The 15556-nt window shown below is 57.8% G+C and overlaps 1 protein-coding gene across 2 annotated transcripts in view; it reads right to left on the bottom strand.

Moving 5' to 3' along the window:
- Positions 1-473: 473 nt before the first annotated feature.
- Positions 474-15556, bottom strand: part of LCK (LCK proto-oncogene, Src family tyrosine kinase) — a 33382-nt gene continuing 18299 nt past the window's right edge. For both annotated transcript variants that reach the window (XM_048826019.2, XM_075121276.1), the window contains 6 exons: positions 14624-14776; positions 9434-9613; positions 6342-6418; positions 5538-5691; positions 2587-2718; positions 474-2335 (listed from right to left, as the gene is read on the bottom strand). In XM_048826019.2, the coding sequence (XP_048681976.1) occupies positions 2133-2335; positions 2587-2718; positions 5538-5691; positions 6342-6418; positions 9434-9613; positions 14624-14776 (899 nt within the window). In that variant the 3' untranslated portion in view covers positions 474-2132. The remainder of the gene's footprint in view (positions 2336-2586; positions 2719-5537; positions 5692-6341; positions 6419-9433; positions 9614-14623; positions 14777-15556) is intronic.

Below are 15556 nucleotides of genomic sequence, written 5' to 3' on the forward strand. Positions count from 1 at the left end.
AGGCGCTGTCCTTCTAGGCAGACCGGCTTGCTGGGAATTTGACATGGTAAACCAGGGGACCGTGTAGCATTAAAATCCCTGGTTAGGAAGGAGTGAGGCACGGCTCTCCGCCCAAGAGACACGACAACTGGGAGCTGGAAGCCTAACGTGGACCATGAATGGGGACTACTGGTGCAGCTATCCTGAAACTGGATACCAGCGCCCCCTTACTGGGTACTCACCCTGCTAGGAGCTAAGCCAAGTGCACCCCTTGCCCCCTGAGAAATGCTGCCTCAGATCCCCCTCCTCACCAAGTGCCCTGACCTCCTATTGGGCCTGGCTTAGGGCCCAATCCTGCAAGTTCCCTGCTGGGCTTCCCCTGTGAGGTTCTGAGAAGGAGAGCCAGTAGCCCACCCTCAGCTCTGTATACACACAATGCCAAGTTAGGATGAGCAGCTCCCCTCCCCACCCCCGCCAGAGTAGAGGAAGCAGGCTCCATTTCAAAGGTGTTTATTTACTGAAAATCAAAGAGCAACATAAGACAGGGCTTTAAAGTACCATGGGAAATAAAAGAGTCCTGCACAGGCTGGTTATTCAGGGTGGCTCGTTCCTAAAACAGGGATTTGGGAGGGTTGCTCTCAAATAAGCCTTTTGTGAGACTATGCAGAACCCCTGATGGTAGGGATGGGTCCAGACTAGAGCCAACACCTGCCAGGTCAAATTCTGAGCCCACTTTTGGATCTAAATGTTGTGGTTTGAACCTGTCGCTATCGACTTTCCAGGACACTAATGTCACATTCAACAGTGCAGAGAAACCAGAAGAGCTTTTGCCTCTGCAACTCCTGCCGGTTGAAACAGCCTTCTGCATCTCTCCACACCTCTGTGACTCACCAGATCCCTTGCAGTCTGGGCTGAAATCCTCTCCTTTTCCTCCTGTGTGGTCATTCCTCTCTCCCTTGGCTAAAATGTTTGAACTGGGTGACTGCATTACCAAACTTTCTAAATGGTTCTGGGACCCATTGTGTGCGACAGGCACTGGTCAGAGACCAGCCGTGTGGTTTCAGAGTGAAAATGAGCAAGCGAGCAGGGCAGAGAGTGGCTGCTTCACGGGCACTGGGACAAATAGACCTGGGCAGTGGTGTCCCAGAGACAGCCTGGCTCTGGTGTGAAGAGGTTTTTGCCTCTGTTACATTGCACAAGGGGGCCCTGCGTCCCCTTGGAGCAGCTGTGGCGAACGCAGCGATTTGTGTGCCTTGATCACAGCCCTGTGCGTGAACTGTTCTGTCACAAGGCTGGCAGAACCCCTTGGCACGGATACACCATCCATCTTCACTGGGGAAAGAAAACGCACCAGGGAAATCCTGCATTGGGAACCCATGGGTAGGGATGGCAGGGACATGAGGTGCTCCACATTGCAGCTCTCCGAGCCTCTCATGCTGGAAGATCAGTGCTGATAAGGGATTCTTTGGGTCCAGTGCAATTTGTGGTGGGTTCTGAGCATTACCCGTAGCCTGGGGCTGCAAGAGAACTTGGCTTCTGCATCGTACTGGGCCAAAACGAGGATTTTAGTTGTCAGAGATATGGGTCTGAATGTTTACAGTGCAGCTCTGTGTGTGTGTGCACTGCATGTCCGTGTGTGTCTGTACCGTGTGGGTGTGTCTACATGCCTAAGGCTTTGTGTGCATCTGCACAGCTGAATATTTGTGTGTTTATGGCCCAGGTGCACACACACACACACACACACACACACATATCAGGTACGTGTGCATTGAGTGAGGCCATATACTGTGCGGTGGGCATACATGTGTGCCCACGGTATTTGTGTGGGTGCTCTCGCATGTGTGTGCCTGCACACGCAGCTCAGGTAGAAAACTCGCAGCCCTCTGGGTCACGCAGCTCTTTTGTCAGCACTCACAAAACACACATCACCTGTGCTCTGAGAATCAAGAAGAATCAGCTGCATGAGTGTGAGCTCCAGAAACATGTAAACACCTTCACTGTCGTGAGGGGGAGAGATGAGTTTCTGCCAGGGTTAGGCTGTGATCCAAAGGCCCGGGCCTGAGCTGTGAGTCTCTGAGGAGCGAATGTACAGGGACCATTCCCCCCTGCACATCCCAAAGTGAGGACACCGCCAACCCTGGCTCAGGGTCTCGTCACGGCTGCTGCTGGTACTGGCCCTCTGTGGCAGTGAAAAAGTCCTCAAGAACGCTCTTCATGTACTCAAAGGTGGGGCGCTCCTCTGGGCTCTCCTTCCAGCAGTGCATCATCAGTCCATACAGCTCCTCTGGGCAGTTGTCGGGCTGAGGCATTCGGTAACCGCGCTCCAAGTTCTGTATCACTTCTGGATTAGTCATCCCTGTGGTCACAACACACAGCCCTGAATTAGGAACCAGCCAAGTCAGGGTGCAATTTACATACCACAGGGCTGGAAGCCCTTCCCCACAGCCTGTGATCCTGCACTCTTCCCTGCTGCACCTCTGACTGATCCAATCTGGGACTGGAGTAGCTGGGCGTGTCCCCGAGACAGTGAGGGACTTACTATTTTTCCAACTTTATGCACAGTGTACATACAGGTACACACACACACACACGCTGTGAAGTCCTGACCTGGATAAGGGATCCGGCCGTAGGTGACAATCTCAGTCAGGAGGATTCCAAATGACCAAACATCAGACTTGATGGTGAACGTCCCATAATTAATGGCTTCTGGTGCTGTCCACTTAATGGGGAACTTGGCTCCTGAAATACGAAAGGGGATTTAAAAAATAAAAGGTTAAGGCTGACCTGGGACCTTCCCTACCTGCCCTCATCACTTACACCTTCTCCCGTTGCTTAGACTCATCCCCTTCCTTCCCCATCACTGCCCATCTCAGAGATGTATCAGCACACTCAATGTCTTTTGGGAGCCTCCCGATGCCTTGGGCAGCCCATGCTCGGGGCAGCAATTGGGAGAGTGGTTGGTTGTTGTTTCAATTCCCATCCCCACTCAGCCTGCTGGGGCAGGAAACACAGAACCCCCAGATCCAACACCCACAGCCACCCCTGGAAAATCTCTGACAATATTCACAGGAATCAAAGACCCCCCGCAAAAGGCCCCTAACTGGATTCTACACTGGCACTGTCCAAGGTTTTATTATTTGGAAGCACCATTCTCATTTGTCCAGAATGCAAGGTTATGGGCAGTTTTATCCATTTCTACAGAAGCCACCATTCCAGCCATCAGTAAAGAAAAGCTTTAATCCAGGGGATGCCTGAGCAGTGCCCTTGTCAAGGTGTTATGCCGGGATTTTAGCTTGCAGACAACTAACTACAAGCTAACTAGCTATAGATCCCTGCACTGTTCCATCAGGCTGGCTGACTCATTCCATGCTCCCAGCTTTCTACACTGGGCTCGTGCCAGGGTTTGTGACCCACACACTCACTACTGTCAGAGCCAATCCAGAACCAGCGATGGTCCCAAGCTGGAAGGAGAAACTGAGAGACCTAAAGGCCACAGGAAACCCATGGAGACTGACTTTGTAACCAAGTGAAACAAACTGAAAGACACGCTCTTCTTCTCTGCACAAAGTGTAAAGGTGTGGCCCCGAGCCAGCGCGAATGCTGTGCCTATCCTCGGAGAAAGGAAGGAGGAGGTGGAAAGAGGGTCATGCCTGAGCCAATGAATCACACAAGGACCCAGGGTATAAAAACCTGCTTTGGCACTGAGAAAGATGCCTAGACACATCTCACAGACTGCTGATGTGCAAACTTGGGCGTCATCTGCACATCTCATCACGGCCCCAGAGTTACTGAAACTGACCTGAGCGATGGAGCCAGCCCGCCCAACCCTAGAACAGATGCCAGCTCTGGCCTTTTAGTGCTGGCTGTTCCTGCATGAGCCACCAGAGAGGGCTCTAATCCTACAGGACTGATGTGAGTTACAGGGCAATCAATGTCTGGAGAAGCAGCCCCTCCGCTCTAGAGAGGTTATAAATGTTTTCCCCTGCTGCTCTCGCTGGCTTGGGAGAGCAGGGGGCAACCAGGCTGTTCTCTCCATGTGTGTGTAGGTCCCTTACTGAAGAAAACAGTCGTGACCCCATAACCTGTAAAGATCCTGCTCTCACACTGGGAGGGGCTGCCTCTAGCCCTTCTCCCCCATGCCCCACAGAGCTCCTCGCACCCCATCCCACACGAGGAGGGGCTGTGTCCAGACCTCAAACCCCCTCTGCTCCCTGCTGAGCTCCCCCCGCAGCCTACCATGAGTGGGGGGTTGTCTCTGCACCCCTGAATCCCTTTCCCTCGCACTTCAGTTATACCAGAACATTTGAGCAGAGCCTCCTGCCCATCCTGGCCAGTGCGAGGTCTCAGCCCTGTTCCCGGATCTGGGAGACGCCAGCCTGTTTCTACCAGAGATGTTCTCTGGCGCACAATGCTCCAGCTGAGGCAGCTCCAGGTCCCAGCTCACCTCTGCAGGACCCACCCCCCAGGCCCAGCTCAGGCTGCAGCATCCTGTGCGGCTCGGGCTCACCAAGCCCGAGCCGCAAAGAGCAAAGAGCTCAGATACACAGGGGCGACAGGTTACTTGTGGTGGGCTCCCACTTCCTCACTGGGCTGGGATGTTACTGCGAGGCTGTGGGTGTCTATATTCAGCCTGCTGCTGGTCTCCCCCCTGCAGGAGGAGAGACGCCGAGAGATGTGTCAGGCCGGCATCCTGCCACGAGCTAGAGTTTCCAATGCTACATGGGCGGGTGGCGGGGGAAGAGGTTCACTGCAGCTCACCCTCTGTGCAAGGCATTCACGAGCAGTGATCAGTGCCTTAGCCGGTAACCTCGTGCATCCCTCAAACACTTTCCACAGCAGAGGAGCCCAACCTAGAGCCGCACAGTCTCACTGAAATGCAGCCGCCCAGGAGGTGGAGGGTAGTCACGTGGAGCAAAACCCTGACTCACAAGAAGTGCCCTGGGGTCTTTAATATCCATGCAGAGAAGAGGATTTCTAGATTCCCCCCTCTCCGATGACCCACCCAGGGTAAACGGCATGAAATCCTATTGCTGTCAATGGTAGATATTAGTCAGCTCTAGAGGGGTTTGAACTCACGGCTGCAGAAGCCTGTTTCAAACCTGGCCACCAGTGAATGCTCCTGTTTAGGAGGAGCTGGGGGGATTCCCTCATCCCTCCAGCTCCTCCAGATCCTCCTCCCAATCCTGCTCCCCCAGGGCAGAACCAGGGCGATCAGGGAGGTGTGAAATCCACCCCGCTCCTCTGATCAGCCAGCAGAGGAGCGGTGCTGCAGGAGGGGGAAGACAGCAGCAGCGAGGGGCTCCATGGGGGCAGGAGACCCCCCTAAACTGGAACTGGAGGATCAGATTGAGAGAGAAGCTGGGGCAATTGTCCCTGCAACCTTTCAGTGGGCACATCAAACACAACACCGCTGCCCTGCTGCAAGGGCCCATTCCAGCCTTGGGAGCTCTGCCCCCCTGCTGTCACGGCCCACACCTGCCCAGGAAACCCCACCACCCTGCTTCCCAGAGAGAGGCACCCCAGCTGGCAGGGTGGAGCGGGGGAGGTGGCGGACGCACCCTCCCGGGCTGTGTACTCATTGTCCTCGATGAGCCGAGCCAGCCCGAAGTCAGCGATCTTACAGCAGAGGGTCTCTGACACCAGGATGTTGGCAGCTCGCAGGTCGCGGTGGATGTAATTCTTCTCCTCAATGAAGGCCATTCCCTCTGCGATCTGGGGAGGTGGGGCACAGAGGGGCCGTTACACATGGCAGGGAAGACTGAGGCTCTGCTCCTGCAATCTCAGTTCCAGCCCCACCTCGTTGCTCGGGCCTCAGCTAGTCAAGCATCTCCTGCAGATCTCAGGGCCGGGGGCCATGTGGTGGCAGGTGTGGGGGGCAGAGGAGAAGGAAAGACACAGAGGGGAAATTCCTTCTCCGCTGGATATGGGGGGTGGGGGGCTTACTGACAGTAAACCTGAGGGAGTGATGGCTGCTGGGGCTAGCACTGGGTGCAGGGCAGACAGGTGCTGGACAAACTCCTTCCGCCCCAATGCTGCCCATCCCTCTCGGTTCTAATCAGCAGGCCCTTGCTCTTCCTGTCCTGCCCCACCCCACAGCTCTGCCGATGCCCCTCAATCCCGACATGCAGCCCCCATCACTGTCCAGCCTCTCAGTCATGATGAAGTATGTCAGAATGTAGGGTTCTGCATGGATGGGCCCATCCATTCCCAGGGTATCAGGCTGAGACTCTCTCTCATCACTTGAGCACAAAGCCCTAGGGAACATTAACCCCCTGTGCCCCTGGAGACAGACTCTGCTAGCTTGTCCCCAGCCCGGCACCATCCCTACCCGGTTCCCACCTCCTGGCGCTCCCCCTCCTCACCTGTGCTGCCATATCCAGTAATTTGTTAATGGTGAGTCCGATTCCTTCGGGGGTCTTGAGAAAATCCACCAGGCTCCCTGCAACAGGACCAGCCCCAGTCAATGCTAGCCCTGCCCGGAGGGCAGCCCTCTTGGGAACCAGCTTGGCCACCCTCAGACCCAGCACCAGACAGTCTCCGTCCATCAGGGCAGGGCTTCTCAAAGGTGCGAGGCCTCTATTTGGCCTGGGTTGTTCAGACAGGGGCAGGGACTGATTTGCTAAAACACAACCTGGCCCAGTTGGATGAACAATGAGCCAGTGCAGGACCAGACTGGGTTGTGTTCACGGGGTGGGGAAGGAGGTTTTGCTCCCTTTGCTGGTTTGTCATCATGTGATTTCCCTGTGAACCCATGAGCTTGCCCCCTATAAACCCCTCCCCCCCCATTGCTCCACAGTCAATTCACACACACAGGCAGCGGTGAGCTGGAGCCGGTTCGCACTGGTTTGCTAAAACCAGTTGTTAAATTTAGAAGCCCTTTGAGAACCGGTTGTTCCCTTTGAGAACTGGTTGTTCTGCGAGCGGGAACCGGTTCTAAAAGGGCTTCTAAATTCAACTGACCCAAAGTGGCGCCTTAGGCGCCGACTCCATGGGTGCTCCAGCCCTGGAGCACCCAAGGGGAAAATTTGGTGGGTGCAGAGCACCCACCGGCAGCTCCCCGCCCCGCGCCCAGCCCACCTCCGCGCCCCGCTCCGTTTCTCTGCCCCCCAGGCTTCCCGCGAATCAGCTGTTCGCGCGGGAAGCTGGGGGGGCTGAGAAGCAGGCGGTGGCTTCCCGCTCAGGCCCAGGGAGCAGAGGTGAGCTGGGGAGGGCACAAGGAGGGCTGCCCGCGCTGCAGCAGGTAACCCGGGGGGAGGGAAGGGGGGGCGCAGCAGGTAACCCGGGGGGGGTGTGCAGGGGAACCGCTCCCCACCCCAGCTCACCTCTGCCTCCCTCGGCCTGAGCGCGAAGCTGCCGCCTGCTTCTCAGCCCTCCCTGGCTTCCCGCCGAACAGGTGATTCGCGGGAAGCCGGGGGCCGGGCGGGGGAGGTGGAGAAGCAGAGTGGGGCGGTGGGTTCAGGGGAGGAGACGGAGCGGAGGTGAGCTGGGGCCGGGCGTGGGGCGGGGAGCTGCCAGTGGGGTTTCTGCACCCACCAAATTTTCCCCGTGGGGGCTCCACCCCCGGAGCACCCCCAGAGTCGGCGCCTAAGGCGCCACTTTTGATGTGATCAGTGGGGGGAGCGGCCACTCCCCCTGTTCCCCCCATAGCTATGCTCCCCTGCCCCTAGGAGCCAGAGGGACCTGCTGGATGCTTCCTGGGAGTTGCCCCAGGTAAGCACTGCCAGGACTCCCCACCTCACCCCCCGGCAGGTGCCTCTAGCTCTTAGGGGTGGGGTGGGCACCCACTACAGTGGCCCACAAGACCCTCCTGCCCAGTTCTGGGGGCAGTCAGGGGACAGGGGAGGGGGGTGGATGGGGCAGGGGTCCTGAGGCGGGGGGCATCAAGGAACACAGGGGGGTGGATGTGGCAGGAGTCCCGGGGGACGGAGGTGGGCAACGACCCCCTCGTGGGGTGAGGAGGGAACCGGTTGTTAAGATTTTGGCAGCTCATCACTGCACACAGGCACCATACAGTGTGAACCACCCCCATAACGACAGACCTGGGACCCTCTGAGAAACATTCCCCAAGGACCCCTATAAGCCCCCATCGTCCCATGGGAGGATCATACTGAGAAATCAACTCCTTGCAAACTTCTTGAGCAACATGACCCAAGTCTAGAAATAGACCTGAACAACCCTGGAGTTAGCTGGGTGGCCTGGGTCCCATCAGCCTTTCTGCTCCATAGCCAAACATAACAGACAGGCGCGTTTCCTCTGGCAGAGCCGCCAGCTCTCAGAGGAAGGGAGCGTGACTCTGCTATGGAGCCGGCGAGACAGAGAAGGGCCATGCTGAACCCCCTGGATGTGTCCCTTGTGACTCTTGCTTAGCAGCCCTCTGAACTGGACTCCTGCCTTCTATGACACTCTTGCCAGGAAGCTCACAGCTCTGCTGAAGTTGGCACGGAGTGGAGGCAAGCAGGAAAGGGAGAGCTGTCTGTAGGTCTCTGTCTCTCCCTATCCCATCCAGCCGGCCTCCCTCCTCCTCTGCCAGGATTAGTTTGTCCAGGTTCACTGTCACACCCTCTGGATAATGGAGGTCGTGACCCGAACCCACTGCTCTTGGCTCTCAGAGCAGGCAAAGGAAATGAAAGGCTGCGTGAGACAATATGCAGCGCCTGCCGGCAGGACTAGAATAGCCCTAGCGCCACAAGCCCAGGGTGGTTTCCTGTCTCATTAGTAATGAGACAGGGGAACGCCAGGCTCAGGGTCAGCTCTCCAAGGGAGTGGGGAGTTCAGATGGAGCCCAGTTCTAGGGGAAAAAGCAGGACAGGGCATTTAGGAGGCTTTGCAGTAAGTGCCCCTCTTGGGGCCGCTTCCACCATGCAGCGCTCTGCAAACAACTAGCAGTTAAGCGCCAAACCCTGTCATCACTAGTTGACTGCCATGATCCCCATACTAAGGCTGGGGAAACTGAGGCACAGGGTGTTGGAGTGACTCACCCAAGGTCACACAGTGAGTAAGTGACAGGGCTGGGAACAGAACCCAGGCGTCCTGGCTCCTGAGTCTGCTCTAACAGCTGGACCACACTTCTGCCCTATTCAGTCTCTCATTGGAGTAGCCTTTGGTGGGGGGGGGGTCACTGGGAATCGAGCAAGAGCCGTAGGCACCTCCAAGCTGAGCACAAGCCTGGAGGAAGGGACGGAAGCCTCTGGATGAGCCCATAGGGCTTTACCGGCCTCCCCCAGGCCTCGTTCTCTGCTCTGGGCTCCCTGCCGGTTCTTGCTGCAGATGCTCCTCAGCTGAAGCTCTCTGCACAAAGCAGGAGGGTAGCAGGAGCTGCAGGGGTACCGGCTGGTGGATCTCCCCAAACTGACGGCAGCCCCTCAGCAGGCTGGGCTGGGCCTGGCTCCCCACCCTACAAGGCTCCTGGGGAGTGCACGGCTAGGGATGGCAGGGCAGCTCCTGGCGGGCTCACCTTTCTCCATGTACTCCGTGATGATGTAGATGGGCTCCTGGGTCACCACGGCATAGAGCCGCACCAGCTTGCGGTGCTGCAGGCTCTTCATGAGGTTGGCTTCTGCCAGGAAGGCGCTGGGGGACATGCTGCCCTGCTTCAGATTCTTAATGGCCACCTTGGTGTGACCGTTATAGTAACCTGCAGAGAGATGGGGCAGGGGGCAAGGAGGGAGAGGAGGCCCGTGTTACCGCAGTGAGTGGCTAGCACGATCCTCCTGCCACTACACTGTCAGCCTGGGGCCCAGCCGGCACTGCTGGGAGGGAGCTCACAACAGCGGAGACTTGGGTCCAATCCATCCCTGGTGTGACTCCATTGACTTGCCCTCCCCCAAGGGAGCTCACACAGCAGGGGTCCCATACAGCAGTGAGTGGGGGGGCGTTGGAGACACAAAGACCACTCAGCCCCTCCAGTCTATGCCCAGAGAGAGGAAACAGCAGGTACAAAGCGACTGTTGCAGACGGCGTCCATAGGGCACCGTGCGTGGGAGTTACACAGCTTCATGATCAGCACTTACTCCCCTGGGGGGAATCTCTAGTCACACTTCAACCCGGGGGCAGGGGGGTTACTCATGGTTCTTGGTCAACAAGAGAGAGGAAGCCGCGGGGGTCTGACCTTTGACACCCTGCCCTTCAGAGCCACAAGCTCCTGGACCGGGGTAGCTACTGGGGTGCTGACCCTACCTCTCCCCCGCACCCCTGTTCCCAACAGCCATCTCCAGCGGGGCCCTCAGTCCTCGCTCCCACCCTGCAAACCCCTCCTGGGCTAGGCTGCAGAAACGGAGCACACAGGGGCAGGGCAGCCCAGCAGGGCCCATGCCACTGTCTGACCCAACGGTCAAGGGGACGCAGAATGGGGAGGGCCCGAGAGAGAGAGGAGCTTGTGCCCATTGCAATGGCAGGCTCAATCCATGCGTTATGGTGCTGCAACAGGACCCCCTGCCATCCTGCACCATGGCAGCCCCTCCCTTCCAGCCAGTTTTGATACTAAACTGGGAGGAGTGGTAGATACGCTGGAGGGGAGGGATAGGATACAGAAGGACCTAGACAAATTGGAGGATTGGGCCAAAAGAAATCTGATGAGGTTCAATAAGGATAAGTGCAGGGTCCTGCACTTAGGACGGAAGAACCCAATGCACAGCTACAGACTAGGGACCGAATGGCTAGGCAGCAGTTCTGCGGAAAAGGACCTAGGGGTGACAGTGGACGAGAAGCTGGATATGAGTCAGCAGTGTGCCCTTGTTGCCAAGAAGGCCAATGGCATTTTGGGATGTATAAGTAGGGGCATAGCGAGCAGATCGAGGGACGTGATCGTTCCCCTCTATTCGACATTGGTGAGGCCTCATCTGGAGTACTGTGTCCAGTTTTGGGCCCCACACTTCAAGAAGGATGTGGATAAATTGGAGAGAGTCCAGCGAAGGGCAACAAAAATGATTAGGGGTCTGGAACACATGAGTTATGAGGAAAGGCTGAGGGAGCTGGGATTGTTTAGCCTGCAGAAGAGAAGAATGAGGGGGGATTTGATAGCTGCTTTCAACTACCTGAAAGGGGGTTCCAAAGAGGATGGCTCTAGACTGTTCTCAATGGTAGCAGATGACAGAACGAGGAGTAATGGTCTCAAGCTGCAGTGGGGGAGGTTTAGATTGGATATTAGGAAAAACTTTTTCACTAAGAGGGTGGTGAAACACTGGAATGCGTTACCTAGGGAGGTGGTAGAATCTCCTTCCTTAGAGGTTTTTAAGGTCAGGCTTGACAAAGCCCTGGCTGGGATGATTTAACTGGGAATTGGTCCTGCTTCGAGCAGGGGGTTGGACTAGATGACCTTCTGGGGTCCCTTCCAACCCTTATATTCTATGATTCTAGGGGAGAGGACGCCAGCCACAGCGGGGGCTGAAGAGCCTTGCAGGGTGTTCCTCGCTGGCATGGGGAGGGACAGACGAGCTCAGGCACCAGGCCCGCTCTAGGTGTCTGAAGGAAGCCCCCACCACAAGGTGCCAGGGTGAGACAGGAGACTGTGCCCTCCTGCTCTCCCTCCAGCTGCCACAGCACCAGGCGGTTTCACGATTTGCTCTTTTTGTCACAGCGCAGCTCAGAGACACAAGCCCTCGGAGCAGCAGCTGGTCCCGGATACCAGAACGACAGCCACAACAAGGGCTTTTCTGATGCGCACGATTCTTATCAGTGCGGTACAAAACTGCCAACAGCTCCTATGCCAGGCGGGGCTCCTCATGCCCAGAACACAGAGCCAGGCCCTGGATGCACGCACGCTCCACACCCCGCCTGGGACCGGGCAGCCCAAACCCAAAGGAAGTTGGGTTCTCTGTCTGAGCACTGGGACCCAGGCCTGTCTCCACTAGCGCCTGGCATGAGGCCAGGGCGGGAGTGGAGTGGGAAGAGGCTGGGGAGACATTGAGCCTGATTGTCAGTTACTTGGTTGGGGCAGGAGTGGAAGGTGGGATAGAAGTGGCATTAAGATATCTTTGCGCTCCGCATATTCTGGGCAGTGCAGGGGTCTACCTGGCTCCTGGTGTAAGATAGAGCAGCCTCTGGACTGCTCTAGCTTATGTTTTCCTTCCCTTTGGTCCCTGGGAAGCAGGTAATAGCTGCCGTGCAATGTACTCCAGCCACGCCCTGATCCACCCCCTCTACCAGGGGCTAGGTTAGGACCCTTATCCATCTCTATGCCAGCCGAGGGCTATTTCCACCCCCTTTTCACCAGGGCAGTACAAAAGGCCTCAGGGGAAGGTCTGTGAAGAGGAGGGGAGAGAAGCTAGGGAGTGCTGAGCAGATCCAGGGCCCACTCAGAGACTGAAGCCGGGACTCAGGTGCTTTGAGGTCCAGCTCCCACGTGGCTCTGTGCTGCCGCGTGCTGTCCTGGATTATTTGCCTGGCAGCCTTTGGACGCTGGATGAGAAATGCCCCCAGACAGGAAGCTCCACTGTCTGGGTAGTGCTGGCTGCTGTATACCTAGAAATCCCTGGGCCACGCTGAATTTCCCTTGAAAGCTGAAGTCCCTGGAGCACGACTGCCGTGGCTTTCCACTGGGGGCTGCAGCAATTGTAGTGGGGAGTGACGCCCTGGGATTGCTCCCCCTGGAGTGTTAGCCAGACTGACCCCTGGGGTCATGCCCCCAGCATATACCTCCTGGAGTGCCAGCCACCCTGCACACCACAGGAGCACCGAGGCCGACGGGCCCTGTTCGCTAGTGCAGCCTCGCGAGAGCCGAGCTTTGCAGCTGTGCACTGGGGCGGGGGTTGCAGGCGCTGGGCCAGAGCACCCGGGGCGAGAGAAGAAGGATGCAGGCCTGGCCTGCCTTGCTGGCCAGTGATAATGGCACCACCCCTCCCTTCCTCTTCTTGGCAGCCAGTGGGGCCGGGGTTAGGGGTGAGCCAAAAGTAAAGCAGCAGGCAGGACAAATAGAGAGTGTGGGGGGAACCCAGCCACATGGAGGGAACTGTGGCCACCTCCCTCCCTGGCACCAAAGGCCTGGTGATGGGCAGGGCCGGGTGAGACACGTCCCTCAGCAGGCCCTGTCCCCCCCTCCCTTTGCATCCCACTTGGGACGCAGCTGGGCCTCTGTCCAGTGCAGCCTCGTCTGTGAGTGAGAAGCCAAAGGAAAGGGGAACAGACACCTTGGCTGGGCCTGGGAGCCAGTCTCTGGGCAAGTCTCTGCTCCCTTGTACTGCTGAGCCCCAAGGTCTGTTTCTGCCTCTTTTCACCCTGGGCCAGCCCGTCGCCCTGGCGGGAGCGGGAAGAAGCTGCACTGAGCTTGGGAGCTGGGCTCGTGAATCAGGGCTGGCTTTGTCCCTGGGAGGGACTGGCAGCCCCTATTTACCCACAGGACAGGCACAGCCCCGGGCTGGGGGAAGGGACGGCTTCCCCCCCATCCTGGTCCCCTGCCCATGGGCCTCAACCTATCCCACAGGCCAGTTCAGTGCGGGGGGTCCAGCCCCACTGTTCCAATCCCGCTGCACCATGCCCAGGTGCAAATGACAGCATGAGGCACTGGTGAGCCACGCCAAACCGGGCAATTAGCCAGGGGCAAAGAGCCATCCGCTGGGAATGATGTTGGATCCCTACACAGCCGGGCTGGAGTATGTATCCAACCTTGGAGAATCCTCTTACCAGGCCCCTGAGCCTCCCTTCCCCACACCATCCTATGCTGTGTAGGGCAGGAGTCCTCACGTCCATTACACCTACACACTCCTTCCAACCACAGCCCTGGCCCTGCCTGGCAGAGTCTGGCTAACCGTCCAGCACCCATCATCACTGCCCTGGGTGGGGTCGCAAGCCTGCCTCTCCCCAGGGTCTTTGTTCTTGCACCCCCCAGAAGACAAAGTGCCCAAAGACGGTCCTGGAACAAGTCCTACCCCATCACCTCCTCTCCCTTCTTCCGCTGGCCACAGCCCTGGGGAGAACTTCCTTCCAGGATGCAGATACAAGGAGAGAAGCTGAGTCAGCAATCAGGTGCCCCGAGGAACCGCAACCACAGTGCCAGTCGGATACAGGCAAGAGTGACAGCGGAAGGCAAGGGGGCAGAGAGCCAAGCAGGGGGCCTCCCTTCCGGGCCTCTCCTCGATATTGCTAAATATACTGTAATAAACCCAGGGCCACTAAGGAATGCCTCAGCTGTCACTATTCTGCACCCCCTGGACACCAGCAAGGATGGAACCCTGATCCCCCTGCACCAAAAGCACAGGCCTGCTCGAGCTGCAGGAGACTCTCCATTCCCTACTGGCAGTATAGGGCCTATGACTCACAATCGATGAGTTTTGTTTCCATCCGGCAAAGGGCAGCGGTGCTCATGCGCACTAGTCAGTTACAGTATTAAACCCAACCCCTAAATGTAGCTGAGATCCATGTTTATTCACAATGTGACCTCATTGTTTGGAGGCTGGGGGTCCTGCTGTCCTCTCGCCGCACCCCGTGACCCCTCCTCCAGCCCTTGGCTGAAGATGCCTGCAGGCAGCGTTTGGGAGCCTGTCAGGGCCATTCCTAAAAGCCAGCTGGAGAGGGATTCTGCACATAAGCAGACATTCCCCTGGCCATGCCAGGGAGCTGAGCCCACCAGTGCCACTCCACACCCAGTGATTGGCCTGCCTGTCAGCGTCACCCACCTCTTGGACCGTGTCATGGCTGCTGCTTTACTCACCCATCCAGACCTCTCCGAACTGCCCCGCTCCCAGCTTTTCCACCAGCTTGAGAGTCTCCCGAGGCACCTCCCATTCGTCCTGCCACCAGGGCTTCTGCGGCTTCTGGTTCTGGCAGGGCTTGCCCAGGCGGGTGCATAGTCCATCTGTATTGCCTGCAGGGCGGGGAGCAGGGGAGGCAAATCAAGGGGTAAACATGAGCCCGCATGGAAGAGCAAAGGGGGCGCACGCAGGATGGGGCGAGGGAGTGCAGCCATCGCCAGGCACTACACGTGCTGCTCGTCCTGTCAGTGACTCGTGACCAGCTTTTGCGGATCGATTTGTCCAGAGCGAAAGCTCATTCGCCTTCACGAGAGGAGACGAAACACAACTCGGCCTCAGAGACAGACTGCACAGTTCCCCGTCCCAGCCTCTCCCTGCAGGAGGCGCTGTGGGGTATAGGGTTTAGGCCCTGACTCTGGGGCAGTCCACAGCTCCTGGCACCCCAGCCTCTCCCTGCAGGCTGCGCTGTGGGGTATAGGGTTTAGGCCCTGACTCTGGGGCAGTCCACAGCTCCTGGCACCCCAGCCTCTCCCTGCAGGAGGCGCTGTGGGGTATAGGGTTTAGGCCCTGACTCTGGGGCAGTCCACAGCTCCTGGCACCCCAGCCTCTCCCTGCAGGAGGCGCTGTGGGGTATAGGGTTTAGGCCCTGACTCTGGGGCAGTCCACAGCTCCTGGCACCCCAGCCTCTCCCTGCAGGAGGCGCTGTGGGGTATAGGGTTTAGGCCCTGACTCTGGGGCAGTCCACAGCTCCTGGCACCCCAGCCTCTCCCTGCAGGAGGCGCTGTGGGGCACGGGGGCCGAGAGCTGTTGGGTGTGTCCATGGGAGGTGGAACCGCAGTGATAAGTGGAAGTTTCAGTGCCCACCCTCCCTTGACCTCTCCTCGCAGCGCCCA

This window comes from Caretta caretta, chromosome 19, assembly GCF_965140235.1.
Source record: "Caretta caretta isolate rCarCar2 chromosome 19, rCarCar1.hap1, whole genome shotgun sequence".
In the NCBI taxonomy this organism is placed as follows: domain Eukaryota; kingdom Metazoa; phylum Chordata; order Testudines; family Cheloniidae; genus Caretta; species Caretta caretta.